The sequence below is a fragment of the Rhamphochromis longiceps genome, linkage group LG9 (genome assembly GCF_057381845.1).
Source record: "Rhamphochromis longiceps isolate RC_006_pf linkage group LG9, R_longiceps_female_GT1.1, whole genome shotgun sequence".
Taxonomy (NCBI): Eukaryota; Metazoa; Chordata; class Actinopteri; order Cichliformes; family Cichlidae; genus Rhamphochromis; species Rhamphochromis longiceps.
This window is the reverse complement of record NC_140565.1, coordinates 30,382,981-30,409,502: the sequence shown is the minus strand read 5'-3', so window position 1 is coordinate 30,409,502 and position 26,522 is coordinate 30,382,981. Positions and strand designations below refer to the sequence as shown.

Sequence of the window (26,522 nt, the reverse complement as noted above, 5' to 3'; positions counted from 1 at the left end):
TTCATAGATGTTTGCCGGGGAGAACGCAGGTGCTTCAGCTCTTTGATGTTGGTTTGAGTTGTTTGTTCATGATGGTGGATCAGAAGCAAATTTATTGTTAGGAAGCTGCTGCAGAAATACGTTTTCAGGGTTTTCCAGATTGTTCTGACTAAACTGACGAGTTACATTCACTGGCAACTCCTCATTGATGCAAATATGTGATTGGCAGCAATTTAGCATGCAGATGTGGTTGAGAAGTACTGGTGTGAGTATTTCAGCAACTGTTGATCTGCTGGGATTTTCTCACACAACTAAGGTTTAACCCACAAAAGAGAAAATATCCAGTGAGTGTTGTTTCTCTGGGTGAAAATGTGTTGATGTCAGAGGTCAGCAGAGAATGGCCAGACTGCTTTGAGCGGATAGGAAGGCAACAGTAGCTCAAACAACCATTTATTACATCCAATGTATCCAGAAGAACATCAATGAATGCACAACAAACCAAAGCTTGAAGCTACAGCAGCAGAAAACCACACTGGATGGCACTCCTGTCAGCTAAGAACAGCAAACTGAGTCTATAATTCAAACAGGCTCACCCACACGGGACAGCAGAGGATTAAAGACACGCTGTCTGGTCTGTTGAGTCTCTGCTGCAACACAGTGGTAACATGATGGTAGGCTCAGAATGTGGCTTAAGTAACATGGAAGCATGAATCCATCCTGCCTTGTTTCAACAGTTCAGGCTGCTGTTGGTGATGGTGGTGTAATGGTGTGGAGGATATTTTCAGATTGTTTAAATTCTGGCCTCTTGGAAGCAGTGACATGTGAGAAAATCACAAGTCATGATCAGCTGTTCTCATAAAGATTATGACGGCCAAATGCAACAATTTATTGGACACCGTTGTGTTCAATATGACATTAACAAGTCGTGATTTTCATTACGACTTGTACTGGGTGAGTGCTTTAATTTTCTCATTTTTAGACTTTTAGATACATGAACCCGTGTCCAGTCCTCCTGACAGTAATGTTTGTGGTTTTATTTGTTCTCAACTTCAAAGTAAAAAGAAAAATTCAAAATAGATCAGTTTCTGATTGCGGTCTAATTTTTTCCAACCTCAATCTGGGCAAATCTGGTTGAAATCTGACAAAAACATTGAGCTGACAGCATTGATTTAATTTTTTTTTTTTTTTTTTTTTTTTTAAATGTCATTTTGTTAGTGTAGAAGAACACTTCAGTTCCTAAGAGATCTGGTTAGCAGTGACATAGGATCCTTTAGACACATGAACACTAAGTTTGTGTGTCAGTTTGTTAGTTGAAGCATCTTGTTGGCTCTTGTGGGTCGAGGTGTTGCTTTTGTTTTGACCTCACCTGAGTTTTTTTGTCTGTAGTATTTTAAAAAAACCAAATATGCCAAAACAAACTATCAACCCTTTCAGGAATTTCCTTTGTCTTCTGCTCTTTTGTCTCCCTCGAGCTCACACTGTACATCATCAGCTCACTGACATTTCACGGGTGCAAACCGTCGGATTAGCAAAGCTCTCCCCAACGCTGCTTCCAGCTTCTTTATTATGTCGGCCATGTGGAGCTGTGGCTGTTGTGGTTATTTTTAACTTCTGTCTGCGAGAAGGAACACTTTTTCTGTCCTCCTCCTCGTTTGTGTGCGGAGGCCCCGTGGGGAGGGGTTGTTTTCTGTTGGTCACTCCCAGAGGACCACAGGCGCGATGGGCCTACGGAGGCTGCTGCTCGGTCACTCTGCATCGTTACTAAATCGGACCTCATTCCCTCCTCCCACGCTGTAAACTTTCCTTCAAACAAACCGTCTCCAGGTGTGCTTCAGTCTCAGGTTGCTGTTGTTCAACGCTGCTCCTGTTGGACCTTTTGTGGATATTTCGTTGTTGCATATCCACAGTATGTAGGTGTGACAGTAAGTGGGTCAGCCAGGTTGTCCTGGTTACAGCTCAGTTGAATCGATAAATCATATTGTTAAGTCGCAGCCGCGTTTGGTCCTCCAGCTCCTTGCTGTTATTTCATGGCCTCACAACGCTCCTTGAGAGCAGACAAGGACTTTTTTTTTTTCTTACAGGCTGAGAAAACGATACTGTGTGGCTGATTTTCTATTATCATCCCTCCCCATTTTCAGGGAACAACAACAAAAAAACTAAAACCCAGACATGACAGATTGTGACGATGATGGTGACAGATTTTGGAAAATGGTGGCGATGGATTTTGAAAAATTAATCCAAAACATAAATAATCTGTGCTAATTATAGACACTGACTTTATTTAATCCCACACTGGGGAAATTCACTCATTACCGCAAGGGACAGAATAAAATTAGAGATGTATTAGAAAAATAAAAATATAAAAAAATATAAATAAGAAAACTAGTGTAGTGTACGCAAAATATTATACTATGCGCAGACAGTTATAATTTACAGAGAAATACCCCGTGGTGGTGGTTGTTGTGTACATAAAGTGCATTGGGAATGATAATGATACACGTGTACTTTTATCCCGTGTGGGTATTGTAAATCTTTTTCTGTTTCCCAGAACTGCAACCAATTCTCTTCTATCATGTTAAAACTAAAAAAATACTTTAATTACTTTCTTTATTCACACAAATGTTAAAAAAAAATTACAAATAATACATAAAAATGATGCTGCAGGCAGTGTAAAAGATAGACAAAGCTTTCAGGTCTGCAAAGTTAAGCTAACAAAGTATGTTAAACCTGCACTCTGTTAAAGACCACTAGGGGGCAATACTTGTGGTTGCAAAAAGGTCTGTGGGAAAAGAGCCTTCTGCTGACCTCTGTGAACACTTTAAAGAGGAGTTTGTGCGCTCTGTCACAAACAGAGGTTGCTCTGTGCTGTATCCAATCCCGAGTGTCCCCTTCTGCCCACTCCCCGGTTGGACTATGCCCACACTCCGATGAACGATCCGAGCGTGAGCACACATCAGTTCGTCTCTGCTTTTTCCATGGAAACACTCACTCTTGCAGTTACAATTGCAATTTCGTTTAAAGCTTTAAAGCTAGCTACACAATCTGAAGAACGACATTTTTATCACTAAAGAGAACAAAGAGAAGGGCTAAATCGCACATCCTGACTGGGCTAGACCAACAGACTGAGTCGTTTGGTACCGGGCCGCGAGAGTTGAGGCTCGGGTGTGAAATTGATGGTTTTCAGGGTTTTTATCGGTTTTTAGCTTTATTATTATTATTATTATTATTTTTTGAATCATTTTTATAGTCAATTCAGTTTCCCTGTGTCTTTTCCTGTGTGTTATAAATAAATCTTTTTTTGGTACCGGTACTAGTTTTATTTTGTTGTATCTGCGATACCTTAAAAGATGGTCTGAAAATATTGTCAGGCATAAACCAATCCGTGGCGCAAAAAAGGTTGGGGACCGCTGGGCTAGACCCAAAACCTTCAGGGCAGATGCCAACTGCAGTCACCCCTTAGCCCAAGTGGGGCCAATGTCCTTCTAAGTCTTCTAGTTGTTGCAACCAGATGCACTTAACAGTGTTTGTACTTATGTATTAAAATTACATTTTTTTTTTTTTTTTAGCCCTTCCCAGGCTTCATGTCTTACACAGCTACAGAAAGAATGCTTTAATTAACATTTGAACTGCACTCTGAACACGAACACACCAGAAGTCGATAATTACTACAGCAGTTCATGGCGGTCTGTTACTGTCTAACCCTTAAAAGACACAAACATTGTTTATATGTGGATCTGTAATGTGGCTTCAAGGTCTAAACACAGTATAACAACACAAGGAAATTAATGAAGCGTGGGAGTGTGTGGAAGTTTCTATAGTCAGAATATGTTTTTATTCTTATAATTATTATTATGTTATTAAATTAAACAAGTGTGTGAGCAAAAAGTAAAAGGCACCAGGGAAAAGTAGTAAAGTTTAGTGTAAATGCAATAAATAAGGCTCATTGTTTGCATTAATAGATCTAATGATTTATTGTAGATCGTATAAATGACTGCAGGAACCACCAACCACTGACCTTTCACACACACTGTGGTTGGCCAGAACTGGACTCAAAAACCACAATAGTTACAGGTTGTGTCGATGCAACATTTCCTGAGAGTTAAATTTCCAGGGGGAGTGATGTCAGGTTACGTCGCAGGGTTTTGGAGTGGGTTTGTGGTTATGACTTACTCAACTGTACAGCACAGGCTATTCATTCAAACCTGCTATCGTATTAGTCTTTTTGACAATTTTATTAAACTAAAACAAAGTGCACTTTTCTTATTTTACAAGTCTATGCTGTATTTTTATATCATGTGGCTTTATTTTCATCAATGGCGTTGACAAAATGCATAGAAAGGAAAAGGCCAAAGGGAGGAGAGCAAAAAAGTCACTTGGAAAGTGAAAATCCTGAACTGATGTAAAGCAGAGGAGGAAAGCATTTGCAGTCAGGAGGGAAGAAAAGAGGGAGAGCGACTGGGTGTATGGGAATATTGAGCCACAAAGCATTTATGTCAGATCAAAGCTAATCCTTATCTTTGGGAGAAGGATTCAGTAATACCCTGGGCTGTCTTTCCCCCCCTCAAGGGCAGGTTTCTGTCTGTCTCTCTCTGCTCTTCTTGCTCACTTTTCCATGGAACTAGGGGAAATTTTCTGCACCTTTTCCCAGCTTTGACTCAGTGTGGAGAAACTGGGTCAGCTGGGGAGTGCAGAGTGAGGAGGAGGAGGAATTGTGGGTCTAGCCTCCAGACTCAGCTGGAGAGGGAGTTTTGCCTTAGGGGGTGCTGGTGCTGAAGGCAGGGGAGGGAGGCGGGGCGGCCGAGTGGAGGATGCTGACTACAGACACTAGAGATGCTCCACGACAGGACTCTCTTAAGATCTCATCATAACTTTCTGAAGGAAAGTGCAACATTGTACCAACATACTTGGACTTGCCTAATAAAGCTGCGATATTACTATTTAGTCAAATGATCATTAATACATCACCTTCTGGGTTTTAGCCTCTGAAATGCCCAGCCTGATGCTTTCACGAACTCTGCAATTAAAACATTACATGTAATATATATCACATGTTCATGTGTTAGAGTTATTGTTCTTTTCCCAGCTTGCTTTGTATCCCTTTTTCTTAGTTTTGCTTTGGTTTCACTTTCTCGCTTTACAGACCAATTGGTGACCCCATGGTAACCTCCACATGCTAGGATATCAAATGCAATCTTTGACTGGTTGGTGAATGGTTGCTTGCTGCAATTAGGTGAAATCTGTAGTACAGAGTGTGCAGCAAAAAACGTCGCTAACAGATTGCTGCAGTCACCTGTTGTTTGCATGTAAAGCTTGCCGACTAGTTGCTGAGTGGTAGTGAAACTGAAAAAAGTGCAGAACATTCACCTTCAAAATATCTGCGCATGGAATTCACCATCTTCTATCAAATTGCTATACTGGCGAATGACTAAAAATTAAAGCTAAATAGAATCAGTATTCAGAAAAGAGGTTAACGGTCTTACAAATCAGGGAAGGGTTTTGTTGCTTCTTTATTCTGGAAAGCGTTCGTTTAGGTGGCTCAGCCCTCTGATCAGGATTCCTCTTGCATGCGTCCCTAAGGAGGTGTTCTGGTTAGGGCAATTTGGAGGAAACCCCAGGGCGAACCTTGAATACACTGGAGGGATTAGGCTTCCCATCTGGCTATGCAGGATCCCCCAGGAAGAGCTGCAGGATGTGATTATGCATGAGGGTGCTTAGGCTACGCTTTTCTTACAGCATATATTGATGACTCAGTCAGTGCAATTATTTCAAACAGACCAGCCTGTCCTTTTTTTTGTTGTGGTTGTTTAATGCCACTCAAGGTCGAATGTGATCATCTGTTTTCACTCAAGTGAACCAAACTAAAAGAAGACTGAATATAGCGCTCCAAGCATGCTTAGTGTGAACTCATTCTTATCTGTCACTGCTACATCAATGTCCCCACAGGGCCAGAGGATGAGTTTAATTGCCTAAGATCTTGTTTTTGATAACAGTGTAAGATGCGCAGTGTTGCAGGGCAATCAGTGGTCACCTTTTTCCCCATTTCTGTCAACACTTTATTTTGCCGACCCCCACCCACCCACCCTTTTCGTCCTCGACGTTGGCCCACAGTCATGCCCGGACGGACGCCGACGGCGCCGAGATGGCAGCGTAGAGAAAGATAGATGTACCCTTCCCTCCTCAGCAATTTTCACACTTGACAATTTCAGCGAGAAAATAAAATATAAAGTCGGCAGGGCCCTGTTTGGTATTCATTGTTTCCTTGGTGCTATTTTGACAGGGTTTAATCATCTGCAAAAGCAAACTATCACAGCTTCCGCATGGATTAACACAGTAGAGACGTGATTATGCAGGAGGAGGAGGAAGAAACTGTTTATGGAGTTTGTGGCCTGAAGGAGAAAAGAATTAGCCGTGGTTAACAAAGATACCGACGACGAGTCTTGTGAACTCGCCTCTTCTGCAGTCCACTGCCGGCTGATGTGCAGAGTGTCTGTTGCATATCACGACTCCTCATCCTTCATGATGCATTGTTGTATTTTGACCACTATGCTTGTACCTTCCCTTCTTCTAGGCCTCTTATCTGTGCATAAGTCACATCCGTTCCTCTTGCTGACTCATGTTGCATTTAGTGATTTGACATGACTCTTACAGCATCTTTGCAAGTTCTGAAAGCTCCTCTAATACAAAGCAGCAGACGCACAGTTTGAAGGTCCAATAAGAGCAGCAAACGATGGCATTTGGTTAATTCTCCCTGTGATTTTGTTTTTGCTGCAGTAGCAAGCAGATTGCACAAAACCAATTTGTTTTGTCAACATGAATGCAAAATCCAGAACAGGAGGTACTCATTAGCTGAACCACAATGCATGCATGGTTTACAGACAATTATGAGATAGGAGGTTGTTAATTTTTAACGGCACGTGGCGCTGTCAAACCTCCTCAAAATTAGATCCAGCAGATTAATACTTTTAAATAGATTAAACAGACATTGAACATTTAGGAAGAAGTTGGATGTTGCTTCGATATCTGAAATCATCGGCGCCAATCATATTTAAACATATTTTTAATTAATGGGACAGGAAGTTGTAAACAAGAAAAGTGAAAAGTCCAGTACAGTTCTGCAATACTTTGACCGAGAAACTGAAGAGTAAGCTGATATATAACCACTTATTGGAGCAACGCATAATCACATTCAGCACAGGCATGTGGACGTTAAACCACCATGAAAGATGGCTCTTATCATTAGCAACACTAATCACATATAAAAGCAATATTTTAACTTCATCCGTGAGATTATAATAAGTTTTGAGTGTCAAAAAGTCTGATTTTTGCAAAACTGCGATTTCAAACCTATAGTCCCTATGAAGGTCACATAAAACCATTCAATACAGGTGCACAACAAAGCACTCATTATAAAATACATATTACTGTATTTAATACACATTAAATCAATACATTTTAAATGCTAACATTTAGGTCATAACATGACATGATATAACTGTTTAGAAAAAAGGCCTCTTGCCTTTGCTGTTATTATATCAGGGAAAGGTTCTTGTTTTCCCTGGTAACCAGTAGTTGTTAGGGAAAAAAGTCATTCTGGACATTGCTGGGGGAAATTTGCAAAGAAAGTATTGCATCAAAAACCTCAGTGTTTGCTGTGGCTAATTGCCATGGTCGTTTGCAGTCTTTCATGTTTCTCTGAAAATACTAATTAAGCAAATACAATTTTTAAGTGTGTGTTTCACTAGTGCTTAGAGTAGCTGAATAGTGTTTGTAGCCAAAAACGTGACTCAATCTTCGTCTGCAGCCACACGCTAGAAATCAAAGCAATCAGAACGAGGTTTTCTTTTGCCAGCCAGTTGGGAAATACATATTTTTCCTTGGTGACAGGCTGCATGGATATGGTTGTGTCTAGTCTCCAGTTCTTGGGCCTTATTCACTTGTTCTACATTATCACGTCACACATCCCAAATTACAGACAAATCGTGTGGTTAGTGGTCACATGTCTGCAAATCCTCAATATGGTGCTACATTGGAAACATTGCATTGGTCTCTATCAGATTGCCAGTCACTGACCAGTCAGTCACTGACCAGTCTGTAGGCCTGTGTGACTCTGGGACTGGTCTCTAAATTTGATGTTTAACAGGATCTGTTTTTCTAGTGTTGCACTTTGCAGACAGTCTCTGAACAAAAATTTTTTGCCACTTTTGCAACAACTTAACTTTTATAATTACTGGTCTCATGTGTTTATGCTCTCAGTTATTAGTTTTAAAGTAGATGATAAAGCACTACATGCTTGACTGACAAGTTTCTAGAATCTGAGTCTGCTGCACTCTCGCAGTCAGATCCACTCCTAACTTGTCATTAAAAAAACACTTGATGTCGAACTCCAAAATGCCAAACCTTCAAACCAATAGACACTATCAAGGTGACATGTCCATTTTTATATACAGCCTATGTTACCATCACTGGTAACCACTTTCTAACTTCTGTACAGGTAAAAATAGCCAGCCTGCACACTCATATTTTACAACAATGAATTGATGTTTTATAAAAAAAAGATGGTCAAGCTGTAGAGGTGTCTGATGGAAATTTAACCTACTTCCTGTGCTGATTAAAGCTTGGGAACAAGTGAGTCAGTTGACCTTTTAGTTGCTGTTTCAAAAGGTCAAACACACACCGCTCAGCTCAGCAGCACGGTTTCTAAAAGCCGCAATAACTGCAGGCAAAAGCACCGGTGCAGTCATGAAAGATTGGGTTTGGGCACAAAAAACAAGACTTTTCTGCATCAGAGAAATGGTAAATATTGGAGCCGATGTTTGAGTATTCAATGATGAGCAAGCTACCGAGAGATGAGTTTTTGGTGAAAAGACTTTAAGCAAACAGCAGCTGCACTGTGTCCTTTTTCTCTCCAGAGTCAGAAGTGTTGTAGTTCCTGCTGATGCTGCAGACTCTTGATATCAAATGATGAAGATCAAAAAGAAGAGATCCTCAGTAGATAGTTCTGCAATGTGCGTACAAAACCTTGAATTCTTATTGATGTTGTTTTTTTTCCTTTTTTTCTTTCTGTTGCAGATGAAGGGCCATGTTGCCCCCAAAGGGCCGTAATATCACTGTGAAGTCGTGAACGAAACCAGCTCTGCTTCCCCCCCTGCATTTCTTCTAGAGCCAATTAAATTGTGTTTTCCCTCTTGTGAAAATACCTTTTTTCCTGGAAATGGAGACTCTTTCCCAGGATTCGATGCTCGAGTGTCAGATCTGCTTTAACTACTACAGCCCCCGACGGCGACCCAAACTCCTGGATTGCCGACACACATGCTGTTCGGTGTGTTTGACCCAAATGCGTAGCAGCCAGAAAGAGATCCGCTGCCCATGGTGTCGTGGCGTCACCAAGCTCCCCCCGGGCCTGTCCGTGTCTCACCTCCCGGATGACCCAGACATCATCACAGTCATCGCCATCCCTCACACCTCTGAGCACACGCCTGTCTTTATTCGCCTCCCCAGCAATGGCTGCTACATGCTTCCCATCGCTAAAGACCGGGCACTGGGCCTGCCAGGGGAGCTGGGATGTCGCTTCTTGCCCGGCAGCCAGCAGAAGGGGGTGACAGTGGTGACTGTGCCCGAGGAGCAGCCACTGGGTCTGGCTATGGGTCTAGACGGTGTAGGTTTGGAGGGAAGTGAGGGAGAGAGGAGGGTTACTGGTCCAGTGGGAGGAGCAGGAAAGGGCTCCACATGGTCTGGAGTGTGCACAGTGATCCTGGTGGCGTGTGTGCTGCTCTTCCTCCTGGGCATCGTGCTGCACAACATGTCCTGCATCTCCAAACGCTTCACTGTTATTTCCTGCGGCTGAGGGAGGCCGCTGCGGACCCCCTCAGGATTCCCTCCCACCAGCCCTGCCTCTCCTCAGGGTGGGACTCTGTTAAGGAGAGGGAACTAAACTCACATCGAGGGCATTAAAGGAAACTACAGTGCAGTGTAGAGAGACAGTGATGATGATGATAAAGAAGAAGAGGGCAGGAAGGAGAGCCACAAACTGGTCTAATGTTGTGGAGTTTTTTTTAATCCTTGAAATGGAAATATGCATTTAAATCTTCACTCTCCTCTCATTGGACAGCACTCTGCTGGCGTTGAAACACCCACCTTTCTCCATTCCTTCCATTTTTCCTGAAAGAACGCTTTGGGAATCCGTCCAGATACGTTTCTGGCCCGCCGATTTGTTTTTGGCTGGAAGCTGTGCTGACACTCACACTCGCTGTGGTTGGATTGCCCGTTTAGTCTGTGGTTTGTAGAAATGCATCATCATAGAGTTGTTTAGATGAATGCCCGCTCCGAGTGCGATGTCTCCAGCTGGTGCTGCAGTACAGGGAGTCCGGACTTGGCCGCTCACCGTTCCCTGATGTTGCAGGAATTAACTGTGCAGGATTTTCTTCTGCCTCCTCCAGCCTGAATATTCTGAGGAGCTAAAATCAATTTTCTTTTTTCTTCTTTTTTTTTGTCAAAAACACAACCTGTGCAGAACAAACTGTTGCTGTGATGATAGTTCCACATAGTTAGTAAAGGCTGCGTTGTCAAAAATATGGATTGTAATGTTCATACATACCAGCTGAAATACAAACACAGGTAGTACAGAGTCGTGTTATTAGGGCTTTAAGAAATAAACAATGTTAAATGAATTGATTGTCATTGGTTCCAGCCTCTCATATATCAGGTTTTTCTGTCTTATATAACTGTACGATAAATACTCTTGTACTTTGGCCTGTTGTTTGCACACAAAAACAATCTAAAGCTGTCACTTAGGATTGCCAATTAACTCATAATTGACAGAGAATTGGTATAAGCAATTTAATGAAGAAATTAAGACCTTGAATTGGTATTAATTTAAATGAAAATGATGAGCATTTGGAAGAATAATTTAGCTTCGCTTCAGGCAATTGGATGAGAAGTTCAGCATCACCTTCTTATCTGTCTTGAAGCTATAGAGAAGGGATATCTTTGCAAGAAAAACACGTTGCACTAGCTTTAGAGCATCAGAACTTCACTTTGAAGTTAGCTAGGCTAACGCTTTCCTCTTGTGTCCGTGTAACTAGCTAGCAGGTTAGCTTTCAAAATGAAGCTCTAAAAAATAAAACATTTGAACATCAAGACGTACCAATATAGAGCTTACCTGTTAGGGCATATTTATTGACTTTAAAGTTAACTTAATTTTAATAGTTAATGAATATTCAAAATTTTACTTTTTTTTTTTTTCCCCTCAAATTAGCTGATTGGCTAGCTTTCTACATCTCTGCCTGTTTAAAAATAAATAAATCACAGCTTGATATTTTCTATTGATATTTTTTCTTCTTTTTTTCATTTGTTCTTCTTCAAAAAAATAATCAGAAAATATTTTTCTGTAATTCGAGAACTTTGGATATATTAAAAAAGAAATCACATTTTTTAACTTTAAAGCAACCAAGGCTAGATGGTTTCCCCGTTTGAGCTGAGCTCCAGCTGAGAATGGACAGATACAGTGATGCTGATCCTCTCATCAAATTCTCTGCAAGGAAGCCAACAAGCTCATAAAAATTTGAGTTTTCAAAATTGCAGCATTCTTCTGTTTTATTATTTTCAGTTTTTATGTTTTTGATGTTTATTCATGTGATTGAATTTGTTCATTTGCTTTTTCATCCTGACCCGCCTCATACTGACTTCATCCTCTAAAGCCAGATCCTCCAGGCCTTCGCCAGCAGCCCACATGCCATCTTCCTCCACCTTCTCATCTTCCCCTTAATTCTGAAACTGCTTTGTATATGGGCTGAACTGTAAAACAACGAGTTTATGTAGTATGTGAGTAACAAGTCAAGAGTGGGAGGCCGCTGTAAGGTTACTGTTAATGAGGGCTGTATTGATTTATCTGCTTTTGAATATTTCACTGCAGAGGTGGATATTTCTGGACTCATTTTATTCCCACTTTTGTATGTTGAGGCAAGCATTTTGTCTGCTTACTGTAAATCAGTAGATGTACAGTACACATAAACAGGGTAAACGCTTTTGTACAGCAGTCTCATCATGTACAGAATGATTGTAATTGTCATTTTTGATCATTTCCTTTTTCTTTGACATATTTTAGCCTTTTTTGTGTGTTTGAGCTTAAATAAACATGAGTTATTCAGGGCGCGCAGATTTGTTTCACCACACCAATGATAAACATGAGAAAAATAATGTTTAATATAATACTCTAGGTTTATTTCAGACACCTAAACTATAAAATGACTTTTACCCTGAAAAACAAACTAGAAGAAATATTATTTGATTTATACTCAATATTTATTGGGTTGGATTCATATCAGCATGATTTTATCGACTGCCGCCAAAGTAAGAATTCCAAACTGTTCAAAGTAAATAAATTTAGAGATTAAATCAAACGTGCTTCAGATATTTTGCCTTTCAGCTCTGCGACACTCTCCTGAAAAGGCATTCAGGGTGCAGAGGGGGCAGCTGTTTTGTTCTGCAGATGCAGGGATAGATGGAGTTAAGTTCAGCTGAAATGGTTTGTGTTGTGCTGGTTGCTACGAAACAGCGCTGAAGGTCCTTTTGAAGTTGCTCAAAGTTGAAATATTTCCAGCTCCTAGCACTCTGTGTTCTATATGCTCTAAAGAACTTTCTAATTTCTCAACACTTGGGGTTTAAGTGGTGTTTTGGGGAGATAGCTTTCTCCAAGATTAAAAAAAGTTGGATTTTATTTATGCCTGTTAGTTGGAGATAATTGCTTAATAAACATTAATAAATTGTTATTCATTTCTTAATGTCATCATTGCCTTTAAATCATCAAAAAGATCCTCTAATGGACCTTGCAACCCAAAGCTCTTATTACTGTTAACATTTAAAAACACCCATATCTCGATGCCTAATGTAGAATCACAGCATTTCTACTGGGAACTTGAGTCAAAATGTCAGTTTAAAGCATTACAAGTATGTCATGCACAGTTTTATTACCATAATGTGGCATGACTGCTACTTTTAATCCACAAGAGCAATGCTGAAGGGGACAAGTGAAGGATGTGCTCTTAAAGACCAGCTTAACCCATATGGGTTTATTCAGCCATGCTTCATAAGGTCAAATATATCTGCTAAAGTTTTTTTTGTATCTATGTCTCAGATATCTGTGGAATCTTTGGGCTTAAAAGAGACAAAAACAAAAAAATATCCAACTCTGCCAACCTGTTGTCAAGTACTACACACTTAGTCCACACTTAGAATAGTGGTAGTTAGATAGTATTTTTGTAGCTGAAAGTTTTTGCCAAACAACTTATCTTTGGCTGATGTTCCCACACAGCACAGCCATCCATTTAAATGGCAGGTTTAATACCAATATCCACCCTAAGCCCTACAAGGACTGACCTCTCACAGTGTTCACCTGTCTGAGGAGTCCTTGAAAACTAAGGTTATTTTTAATTTCTTTAGAGCCAAGAACTTAAAGGACCAACTCTCTCACTGGAACATCTTATAGGCTTTTGTCTTAAAGAGTGAACAAAGGGAAAACATGGTTGCTTCTCCCATACTTGCTGTTTTTCAGTAACCTTATAGTTAACGTCATTGCACTTTGAACTGTGGGTAAATTTAAGCAAGACATATGTGCATTTTTTTCTGGTGCAGTTGGTGTAGGAACAACAACCAGTCTTCACAAGGCAAGCTAACAGAGGACTGTTACCAACTTTTATGATGAACTTTACATCAAAGTGCACAAAATGCCATGTTGCTCTTTCAGCGATGTTGTTTGGTTGACACTGTTGATGCCAGGGATGTGTGTAATGCCCCTCAATATCCATGAATCTGTGATGTGGACATTTGCATTGAGCTGTAATTATGAGTTGGATAGGGTTGAAGAAGGTCATCAACCCAGCAGCAGGCCCAGTTTTGTGCATCGGGGCATTTTTGTTTACTCCAGGAAGTTTACTCAAGCGCACGTTTCTAACTAAACAGTCTGAAACAGACTCTATGAGGGAGCTGTGCTCAGACCCTAGCACCGTTCACCTCAATCGTCATTCAGCTCGTTCACACTGAGCACATGTGACAAACGTGAAAGAGTCTGGAGATACCATGGTATTCATCAATCTGAATAAATATCAAGCATCGATGATGGCATACTAAGACCTGTAGTATGGTCCAGAACCAGTAGTAGGCTTATGAATAAGATCCAGCACCAGTCCATTGAGTGTTTGGTGACCATTAGCTTTTGATTTGCTACAAACCTCATAGCTCTAAATGTGATGTCTGTATGTAATAGTTTCAGTATCCAGACTAAGAACATTAGTTTTAATCATAAATTTTTAGTGATAAACTGGAAGAATATAAATTTAAAACGCCAAATAAAACCAATATAAACTGTGAAAATGTGAATTTGTGGTGTGGCCAAGATCTATGTTACGGTTTAGTGAGCAATGGGCCACCATGAACAAGACTTCAAAAGCAGAAAAACAGGTTAATGAAAAACAAGCCCATCTTTTTCTTTTATCCATCCATCATTTCATGTGATGTAAGCTAAAGACAGCGGATGAAATCCACCTGGAAGAAAGTCTTGTTCCTCCCATTATACTACCATTTCATCTTTTCATTCTCCCTCCACTGACTGAAAGAGAAACCAAATCACATCGCTGAATCTCCTTCTTATTCTCTGTGTTAATTGTTTTATTTCTGTTCCAATCAAAATGTGCCCTGTACTTCCTGTTTTCTTTCTTTCTTTTAAAAAAAAACAACAAACAAAAAACAAAGCAAAAACAGAAACTTAAGGACAGAAGTGTAGAGGGAGGCTTGTCATTTCTGTGCCTGTGTGTTTGTACAATGCCGTGAAGTTCCTGTTGTAGTTTCCTGTGTGTGTCAGCTCTGATGATGGCTGACAAAGCAAGCAGCAGCTGTTTTTAGTGAAATATTAAAGCAAACACTGAATCTAAGCAAGGACTCTGTCTTTAATTAAACCTCAATTGCACCTATTTTCTGGTGATATATCAACTTTTTTTATTAAAAGAAATTGAGCCATGTAAAAGATTTAAAACAAAAGCATATTCCCTGTTGCTTTATGTATTGAAATCCCATATGTCATGGTTGAGTAAACTCAGTGGAGACCAGACTCCCTTTTGTTTACCCTCAGGAACCTCTTTTCTTTTTTTATTTATTGATATAGTGGCACCGTGGTAATTAAGGCTCCCCAGGGGCCAACTGCATCCAGCCTTGCTGCAGTAAAACACCTCTGTTTCGTACAGGCAGCAGCTGCTGCTAATGATGGCCACAGTTACAGAGACTTTTGTAGAGTTTAAATGGTTCTAACAGGTTACACAAGCCCATGAAATTAAACAGTCCTTGGGGCTTAATTCTTGACCACTAGAGTAAATACTAATAGCATTTCATAAAGCTAGGACTGTCTCCACAGCAGCTTTACACAGTTTTTTGGGGATTGCTGCTAAAGTCATATTCTAGAAACCTGGCTGACCTCGACTTCTTGTACAGGGGTATTTGTGCCTCACTTTGAGTGTCACAGGTTAGATCCCAATCATTATGCATGACAACATGACCCAGGAGAGCAGTAGAAGCCAACTGCATGGATCTGACATCATTCGGACATGAATCCTAATAGAAAGAGAAGTGAGCCAGCCGGAGAGGAAGAGCTGTCTAACCCACAGGAACTAAGAGGCAGGCTAGAGGAGGTGCATGTGTTGTGGAAAAATAGGGCAACTACACTTGGTGGTTGGCAGCTGTTGGCCTGAAAGTGGAGCTTGAACTTCATTCATAACTTTGGTTACAGTCAAAAGTTCCAAAACACATAATAAAAATAGACAAAGCAGGAGGATGACCTGGAAGAAGACTTTACAGCTGAAAAACATCAGCCAAAATTTATTAAATCTGTCCGAGAAAGCAAAGGACACTTGTGTGCAAGTGCCATGTCATTAACATATTATTACCACCCTAATGTCTTTTGGTAAAATGAATATTATGCTACATTCAGTAAGATTTAAATTCACATACATTTATCACGAAATTGTTTATTGAGGTCATAGGTCAAAGGAGATTATTTTCCCACTGGTTCCTGTATAATCAGACTTCGTTTTGGAACATGCCACTGGAACTACTGGCCATTAGAAAAAATGCAGGATAAAGGGACTTTCTTAATGGTTTCAGTTTTCATGCCTGTTTGCTATATTTATCTTGTACATGTGGTCTAGAAGAGCAACACAAACAGCGCTGTGAGAATTTAAGGAGTTAAAAAAAATCATAATGAAGCCAGAAATGAAAACAAGCATAGAAGCATTTCAGTCAAAACAGTGTCTAGACTAAAATTAGTCATGTGCAATCAAAACTGAGCTGTAACCTGTAGATTTAAATGGTTCTGTTTATTCTCATTAGATCCTTTCTGATGTAAAAGAGAAAACATACACAGAGAAGGCAGGAGGTCATTTACACCCCAGAAAGAAAACAAATGAATATATCAAATTACAGACGCCCAGATGTGGATATAATTCTTTACAGAATTTTGCAGTTTGGTGCTGTTTCTTTAAATTCTACAACTTTTCTACCTCATGCATATTTCAAAGTAACAGTAACAGTACACAGGCAGCTGTTTCTATCTTTGCAACTTTGACTCGAGTTAGATTTAAATGGGATTTTCATAATTCATAGTATTAATATTTGGATCTAGTTTTCAGTCAGCACTACTGCATCTAAAGTCTTCTCAAGCTCTGTTTCTGACTCCACCAATACCACAGTGTCATCTGTGTCAGACAGTCAGATCTTATACTACAAATAGAAGTTAATTAAATTATGTACAGCAAACATATGATCTAATGTTTAATAACCTGCCTTAAAACCAACTTGGTCGTCGCCAAGGAAACCCATTTAGTTAAATAAGAAGTCAAACACTTTTTAAATACGGAAGTAAATCCTTTTCTGATACAACTAAGGAGTGTGATTACTCTTTAGTTGTCTGTACAGATGTTAACTCCTTTACCACAATATAATGGTTTGATAATTCCTATTGTCCAGTTTCTTGGTATGATCCCTGTCCTCTGCACCAGAAAAACATGCTAACATCTAATATCTCAATACCCTTAATTTAAACAGAAACATCGTCTAACTGATTAAAACTTCCAGAAGTATGTTTTATACAATCTATAGGAATAGAAACATTAAGAATAGAATAAAATGTTGTCACCTTTCCATTGCTTCAAATCAAATCCATTTCCACTCTCCTAAATCTCTAATTACATTATTCTTGAATGAATGACTTCCATGGTCGTTGTAATGTTTTCTGGAGATGCTTCTTGTTCATGTTCTCACGGTCTCAAGGTAGCATCTCAGGGTGGTTTACCACAGTAGATCGATAATTTGATTATACCCATGCATACAAGTGGTCTGTAATTTAGAGGCATGCCACATAAACTCTTCCCACGCAGCACGAAAAACAGGCAGAAGGCTGTTGCTATTCAGACTGTGAAGCCAAAATGGAAATTCAAAGATCTTTCCAGTATCTTGTTTATGTAGAAAGTTAAAGCTTTTTAAAGAAGTTTCCCCATTCATCACGTACCAACAGCTTCTGTAAATTTGCATAACTGCTCTGCACCACAGATAAGATAGATGCTGTGTACACATATGACACAAGTTGCTCTTTAACCAAAATTAAGGTCTCTGTGCTACAATACAATTTTCTATGATGAACATTAGGCAGATGCAATTAATTTAAATGGGAGTCCTACTTATAGTCACCCTGGAAACACACCGGTTGTGGACATCACGTCTTTTACATGTTCTTTTTCTCTTTTACATAATTTCTACAGTTTCAAATGACACTTGAAGTGTTTTGAATCAGAGTCTTTTATTTTGGAAAATTTACCAGATTCTTGATGGTTTTCCCTGTGTCTCCCTTCCAGTGTTCCTCATCTGCCCTTTTCAGCATGATGTAACTTTTGTAAAATATCAACTGAATTTTTTTTTAAGTCTCACCATGGAGACCATTCCTGAAACACCCTGCAGCACATCTGAAATTGCAAGCATTGTCTTGAGCGTTCAGTAGTCACTGGTGCTTGGATTTGCACTTATAGGAATGCTGCCAAATTCAATATTAAACAAAAACTTTTGAGATGAATGCCAGGCAGATACGATTTATCACAACAGGAGTCTCATTTAGGGTATTACACAGTTTGTTTTGTGTAAACATCTCCAAGATGACTGTGTTCACCCTTCATGCAACATAAAAATCGCCTGGAGTTTCAAAGGTGAAATGTTTAGTATCTGGGTCTTTTATTATTTTTTTTAGCCTTTATTTGATAGGACAAAGTTAGGGAAGCACTAAGATGGTTCAGACATGTGCAGGAGGGATAATGGATATATTGGACAAAAATGTTGAAGATAGAGCTGCCAGGCATGAGGAAAAGGGACAGACCACAGAAAAGAATATTAATGGATATAGTGAAGGAGGATTGTGTGACAGAGGAGGGTGCTAGAGACAGGGTGATCCGCTGTGATGACCCCTAAAGAAAGCAGCCAAAAGAAGAAGAAAGATTTGGAAATGGTCTCGGGCAGTCTCAGACCCAGGCCAGTGCAGGATCTTCAGTACATGAGCTGCCAGCTCAGCTAGCAGTGACTGGGCAGCATCTTTAATATTGAACATCAACCAGAGTCCAGGGTTTAATGTCTTGCCCTCCACATCTGCTCTGCGCAGCCTTCATAAAAATGGATCTGGAACTATTTTAAGCAAAGTGGATTATACAGCTGCTTCTATTACACCAAATACATAGAAAGATACTTTATTTATGCCAAGACTCTGTTACAGCAGTTAAAATATAATAAAGAAGTAGGATGCTATGTCTCTCCCTAAAGCTTATTCAGAATTATCCTCCCTTTAATTCAAACTACAATTCACAAAATGAACATTATGTTGTATTCAGTAAGACTCAAAACTATTTTATACTTTTGAACATAAACTCAGCAGAAAAGTCTTTACTGTGGTCATGGATCAAAAGAGGAGGAAGGTCATTTTCCCACAAACTCACGAACAAAATGAAATCTGACTGTATGGATCTGTCTGAGCAAGATTACGCAGAATGAACAAGCCAAATTTCATGGCTTAGTAGAGTTGTGAAATAATGCAAAAGACGTATCCATTTAGTTTAGTTTCTGGATTGCTGTCTCTAAAATAGTAAAATTAAGGGCCTGACCTTAGACGTTCTTTCTGAGATTGTTTTATTTGGACTTTTGAGGCCCAAAGTTGTCCCTTTATAATAGTTTCTTTTATTTTCTCCCCTTGACCACTGTGCCTTCCTTTGAAAAGAGAAACAAGAAACACAGAAAACCAGTTTCCCACCTCTCATTTTTGTCCCGCTCCAGTAGTCTCAATTTGTGACCAATTACCCCCCATACCCAGCATGGTACAATACTGTATTTTAAACCAGCTTGTTTACACTACTTTCGCTGCTCACCTCAAACCTGCACCTGAGCCTGGCTTTGCTGGAGGTTTCTTGCTGTTAAATTGAGGTTTTTCCTTCCCACTGTCGGTAAACTAGGATAGAATAGAATAGAATAGAATAGAATTGAACAATCCTTTAATTGACCCACAAGGGGAAATTTGGTTACATTTTGGTTAAACTGTAGCTCATAGGGTTTCATTGACTGTTTGGGTTTTCTCTATATGGTTGTATGGTCTTTAAGTTACATTATAAAGTGTGTTGAACCAATTGCTGTGATTTGGTGCCATATAAAACTGAACTGAAGTGGACTGTTAAATAGTATCTTACAAGACATCCATTGTGACAACTAAATATGTTATTTTTAAAGGGTCCAACTACCTTCCTAAACTTGTTTTTAAAAAATAAATTCTGCATTTATGTAATGGAATACATGATTTTATGCTTTTTCAGCCAAAAATCAACTTATCCTAAATGTAAACACAGAAACTGAATGCAATTTTACACAGCTATAAGCTGCATACCAGGATTAAACTGAAGATGAAATCCAAATGTAACTTGGTAAAGTTTGCTAATCCTCACCTGGATGGCTGCTCATTTACATTTTTTCTGAGTCAGAAGTGAGAAATTCTAGCTTCGTCATATCTCTGGCACACAGCGTTAAAGGTCTGTCACAGGGACTACTTTCCTGTATCACTGTATTATGTGAGCGCTCTCGAGGATGTATCATGGATTCTTGGCATAAGCTTGCGAGACTGTCATCCGTTTAAGCCTGGCAGAAGATGAGACTTCTCTTCCTCACACTGGGGAAAGAGAAAAAAAAGTTATGGTTCCCATTTATAGGAGGCAGTGTTGGGTGACAGTGTGCAACAGAGTGAATAAAAGCAATATCAATTTTTCAGCGAACACTCTTACAGTATGTCAGGCAACTGGAAACTTAAATATTTGAAAGGATTAAGGGACAAAGTTCTGCGTTACCCAAGCAGAGGTGTACATCATGTGCATGTTTTAGGCCTGGAAGTTTGTTTTAAAAGACATGCAGAGGATAACGGGTGAACTTTTGAGTGACTGAAGTGCAAAATACAATGCATGATGGTTAGCATGCACCAGCAGAAACTCTGCTTTAAACACTCCTAGTGAACATCTAATTAATTTTCATTATTCAAGTAAGGGATACTTTTTAATTTCATGTATATGTCACATAGATGTTAAGTGCTAAACAGCGCCTTGTTCCATGACATTAACCTGGCTGTCAGACAAAGCCTTTTGGGGGCTCTTTTAGGGTTACTTGTGATGATTTAACTGCAAATACCATCCAGTGTTGACAATACAAAGAAGGATTTGTGGTTATCGCAGTAGACTGAGTTTTAATCCTAGGTTTTCAAGATTATGAAGGTGTTTTTGATGGGATACATTTTCATGGTAACCCCAGATAACAGATCACATTCCTGGAAGAAAATCCCTCAGTGAGGAGATTTTAAGTGTTGTTTATAAAAGTCCATTTTTACTTTATTCCTCGGTTTGTTTGTACTGGCTGCAAGAAATAGAAATTGTTGTAGGCATTACTATAGTATATTATATAGTATAATATAGGCTATAATATTGGTATATCTGCCTATTACTAGCCTTGCATCTATTGCATTAATTGAGGCTGTCGTTGTTTTTACGTGATGGAAGTTTATCTAATAGAAACAGCAGTTGGATTGGCTTGTGGTGTCCTGGACACCAAATATTGAGCCACTTCAGAAAAGGATCGCTCTCCGGTTGACTAGGATTTCAGTCACTAGGATTTCATCTTAGGATCAGGAGTTTTTCAAGGCAAGTAATCCAAACCATGCAGCAACATATTAACCTCGTGTTGTTCTCTTAGTTGAGAACAACATCCAAAGTCATACCAGAGCTGTACATTTCATTTTTTAGATATTACATAAAAGATGTTAAACTTAATTGTTACATTTGGGAGAAGGTGGGCTAAGTGAAAGCCTTGCTGCTCATTTAGTCTTTTTTTTATAATGATAAAAATCATGACCCCAAAATACTTTTACCGTTTGCAGTTTTTCCTGAGCTTGTAAGCAATTTTCTTCTTTAGGATACACTAGAACACTTTTAAGCTGCCTGCTATGATTGCCGCCTCGGGACATACAATATCAAAGAAAAACAAACAGAATTTTGGTATCAGATCGTTTCTGGTGTTCTGACTTCTGGGTTCTCTTACTCAGTTCAGATGAGGTTTAACTACGTTGTGGTTGGCCATCCTGTACACCACTTTTCATCTCTTTCTCATAAACATTCATACAATGGTGTGGAAAACTTTCTAATATTATAATTTGATCTTAATCCATGACATCAGCTGCTCTGGTGCCGATATAACCATCCATGCTTCTGATTAGTCAGATACTGCTCAGCTCAATGGGGAAATCCTAGGTTGACTAGCTGATTTGATAACCACCTTTGCATGACCAGTTCTTAGAATAAGAATAAGAATAGAATAGAATAGAAATCCTGGGTGTGTTAAATATGATTTGTTCATTTCGATTGTGTCAACATTTATAAATTACTTTAACATATTGTAATGCTGTTAATGGTCATTTCTGTGCAGGCTTTTCTGCTGAATTCCTCTTTATTGGTTGCTGATAAAAGAGTCTTGTGGCGAGTTCAGATCTGATCTTTCTTTCCTTCTTTACCCGGGAGAAGCTGCAGCCGACCTGACCCGACCCAGCCGAGGACGATCAAACAAATTGAAAAATGACAGGCTCAGAAAAATGACCCTCACTTCGCTGGCAAATACAGACGAGAGAAAATCAATTCTGTTGCTGATGAGATCGTTGCTTTGGCACGCGCAGGTGTGGGTAATGACAGGTTAATTAGTCTGCCTGTGTGGGGTAGTAGCAGAAACTGATGGCTGGTGGGTTTTTCAGGGTACAATGGCCCCTCATTTGCATTTTGACAGCATCCACAATGCAGGAGAGCCTCACCAATCAATCTCATGAAATTCATCTTTTTCTGGCCAGCTGAAGGCTTGATTGAGGGCTCTTAATGGAGCAGTTTTAGATTTCTTTGGGCTTTGAATTTAATAATATTTATTTTTAAAGCTAACTTTGAAGAGGCAGACCCCGAGGTCACTTTATCCTGCTGAATTTAACTCCCACCATCAGGACAGAGTTTAGTTATATGGTAATTTAAGTGGGAAGAGAAGGGGGGAAAGTAATGAACAGATTTCCTTCCAAATTCAATTAAAAATGACACCCACTCTCAGGAAATGATTGAACATCAAGCCAAAGTGTTTTTACTTGAATGCCAGCAAAGAAATGAGTCAGCTGAAGACCTTTGCTTGCATAATTTCTCAATGATTTTAATGTTTTATATACTGACCTGTGACACCAAGGCTTTTTAAAAATCACACTGGATTTGGGGTCTGCAGATTTTTCTTTTTTGGAATCACTTTAGATGACTTCATTATTCATTGGGAGCTACTTGACACTGTGATCCCTGAAAAGATGAGCTGTGTACTTACAGAAACATTTCTGTGTCATATCTGGCTTTTAGGGTGACATTTAAAAATGCATTTTAAGATGGCACTGACAGAGCTCGCATTCAGGGTCATTACAAAGATAAAAACTTTGTTTGATTGTTGAATGGATCGTAATCTGCAGCTAGAAAGATTGAACAAACCAATGCCAATAAACTGTAAGATAAGGTCTCTTTGCCTGTGGACAGCCATGTTTGGGGTATTAGTTGGTTTTCTGTGGCTTCTTTTTTGACTTCCAAAGTCAAACTATGAAGTCAGTGAAGGGAAACTTGTGATAATAAACACAAGAGGTAATGAGGAGAGAGGAAACACAGCTGAAACTAATCAGGAAAGACCAGGCTAGGGAAGTGAACTACATACCAAACATGCAAGATACAAGTTACCAAAATAAAACAGGAGATAACCAAACAAGAAAACATCACTGATGGAGACTTGTCACGCAAAGATGGAACTCGAAGGAAAAGATAATACACAAATCCAGGGGTCAATATAAACCCAAAGAAAACCAAGAACCACAGTGAAGCTGCATTCGCTTCAGCTTCTTTGCACTTGCATTTCTCAAGTTGGTATCTCTTTGTTGTATTTTGTGCATTGAACTAAAACGGTATTACTTATGGATCTAGATAGAAACCACAATACCCCGATGTTTATCTAGTTTAATTTAGCTTCCTGTTCAGGAAATGACCATCACCACGTCATTCCTGCTTCTTTGTTTCCTCGGAATGTTCTGGGAACGACATGTTGCGGTCTACAGCAAATCTTTTGCTCAGACATACTCTCGCTGTGACCTTTCCCACAATCAGGGCAGATGGCCAAACACACCCTGGATTGCTTCCAATTTTCATTCTTTGAAGAGATGGCATACTCTCGGCAGCTTTGCACTTCTGCCTTGAAAAACAAGTTGAGATGATGTTATTTGGAGCTTCTGCTAACTTTAGAACAGAATTCAGAACCGTGTCTGAAAGTTTGAGGGCTAACAAAGGGCTCATCGGGGGACCATAAAAAGAAAAAAAGGGATTCAAGTTTTAATGGAAATACCAGCTCCTGTGTGTTTGTCTCATTTTCTTCAGAGGATGCCCACGAGGTAAGGATGGGGTATGAACAGATGGCATGTTTTATCACCGGCGAGCACTCAGCTCTCATGCTTTTCTTTGAACACGAGTATTGTTCACTTCAAGTGAAGCCCAAATTGACTTCCTTCCTCCCTGAGCTCTGTCCCCTCCCTGCTGCTTCACTCCTGGAAATCCCTCTCTGACGCTGACAATGCCCCGATTCCCCCGAGCAATTACACTTCAAGGACTTAATCACACCGTTTCACACTCTCCTCTTTTATTGCTCCGGGATTCTTGCTCGATTCTCCTCGATTTTACTTCTCCAGTTGACTTCCCAGCTTTGACTTAATTACCGGTTTGAAAGACAGTGTTTCTTTTTCCTTCCTAGTCTGCCTGTGTACACATCAGCGTCTTTTTATCATTAAGAAGGGGTGTCAAGGATCGCAGAGAAGCCTGTTAAGAGACTAAAGGCTTAATTAAGGAGTTTAGACAGCCGAGAGCACTGCTTGCCTAAGTGGCCCTTTAGTTGGAAAGTTCTGTAAATCTTGGCAGCATCATTGGGGATGAAGATGGGAAGAGAACAAGATGGTCGCCATGGGTTTAAAGCTTTCACTCAGCCCACTACTTTAGCTTCTTTAAAATACTCGGATTCCTCATGCAACATTTAAAACCCCCTCTTACCACAGAATGTACGGGTTAGGTCTCAAGTAGTGCAGAAAGTTATTCAACAGCGTTTTTTAATATTCAATTAATGCATTTGAAAATACAAAATATTTTTAAGTTACAGCTGTGAAGCTTCTTGATATCTAATCTCTAATTATTGAAAGGCTTTAGGATCTTTCCGTGCTGCCCCTATTATGAGAGCCCATCTGAGCCCGTAGTATTCCCAGGATCCGATCCTTCTGTACCGTATCAGTACAGAAGCTCAGAGATTCACAGATTAATCATGATGAGATGTTTCTACACTTTTAAAAACTGAAAACTGATGAAACTTCAGGACAAAAGTTTGGAAAAAGCTCTCAGATTTCTTTGTTTTTAAGTGTATTATTATTATTATTATTATTATTATTATTATTATTATTATTATTATTATTATTATCCTCCTATATAAGCACCAATGCAGAGATTTTGTCTGAGTGGAGGTACCTATTTTTTGGAAGAATACCACAGTGAGTAGCCGTGCACTCAGTGCTAGTATAATATTCTGTTGGAATATGGGTTTTTGCTTGGTCTGTGTATCCAGAGGGGTTTCCACCAACTGTGAACGTGCTGCCTTGCAGTACTCCAATATCTCAGTGGTGCATTGCTGGACGCAAATGACCTATTTCCTGTGTCGGTCGAATGTTGATTGGTTGACAAGTGGACCGAACCAGGGAAGAAAGTGAGAAGCACAAACAATATACAGTAATAAATGAATCAAAGATAAAGAAAAAACACAGCATGAAAGGTGCAGTGTAATGGGTTAAAGGAGGGAGGATCCACAGATCCTGGTGGCAGCATGCAAAACGTTCATATAGGTGTGAAACTGTAAAAATAATTGATAAAGTATCAGAATTTCAGGAGCGTGACCACGGCTTCAAACACGCTCCTTACAGTTCTTATCTAAATATGTTCAACAAGCTGTTCTTGTTTACGTGCCCCACCCTGCCACCCTTTTCAATTCTTTAACTTCTTCACTTCTATTTAGTGCACGGGGATCTGCCAGGCCCGGGAGCTGCCACCAGTCCCCTTCAAGACCTTCCCCAAATCGCAGCTCACGTCCAAGCCATTCACCTTTATCTACTAAAACACAGTCAAATGTTTTTGTTATTATTATTATTTTTTTGTTACAGTTGATGGGAAGACATTGGTTTTTGCTGCCACCACTTATAAACTGTCCCAAAGAGAAGTAATAGAGAAAGCAATCTGTCATCTATGTAGACGTGATCTGTGGTTGCTGACCAGTGGAGTGAAAAAGGTTCATTTACACATATTAATTTTTTTTCCCTCAGGAAGAGGCCGCTGATGATGGCAAGGAGTTAGTTTTTTAGTTTTTAATTTACCTGTCTTAGATGATCAGAAAGTGGATACTTGGCAGTAATTGTAAACTGTATCGGGTGACGATCTAAAATAAGTTCGTTCCTTTTTCTGCCGTGATAATTATGCATGTAGCTGGAAATCTTCCTCCCCCTGAACACATTCAGTTAAAGGTTAAGAGAATCATACACGGAGTAAAAAACCAATCCTAATTTAAGCAGAGTTGTCTCTGACATTTACACCTTTCTTCAAACAAACTTAGAAAAGGTGCATTGTTTAAATAGAAGAGTAACCGTGCCATTTATTTTTCAAGTTGGAGCAGATAATGCAAGAAGTCTGTACATGACAACTCAGGAACTTGATACTGAGAATGAAAAGATCAATACTGAATTAAAAAGTAAAACAACAAACTTTAAATCGCAAGTTAAACTTGTGAACGAAGGACACTCAATAACATCTTTTATTCTTCTGAAATGCAAAACAATTAAGCTCAAACATTTTTTCCAGTATTTTTAATAGTTT

General features: G+C 39.5%; 1 protein-coding gene across 3 annotated transcripts in view; it reads left to right on the top strand.

Annotated features, from left to right (window-relative positions):
* The window catches only part of rnf152 (ring finger protein 152), a 62,492-nt gene extending 49,334 nt beyond the window's left edge, over positions 1-13,158 (top strand). For all 3 annotated transcript variants that reach the window (XM_085419203.1, XM_085419205.1, XM_085419206.1), the window contains one exon: positions 9,049-13,158. In XM_085419203.1, the coding sequence (XP_085275329.1) occupies positions 9,191-9,823 (633 nt within the window). In that variant the 5' untranslated portion in view covers positions 9,049-9,190 and the 3' untranslated portion in view covers positions 9,824-13,158. The remainder of the gene's footprint in view (positions 1-9,048) is intronic.
* The last annotated feature ends 13,364 nt before the right edge of the window (positions 13,159-26,522 follow it).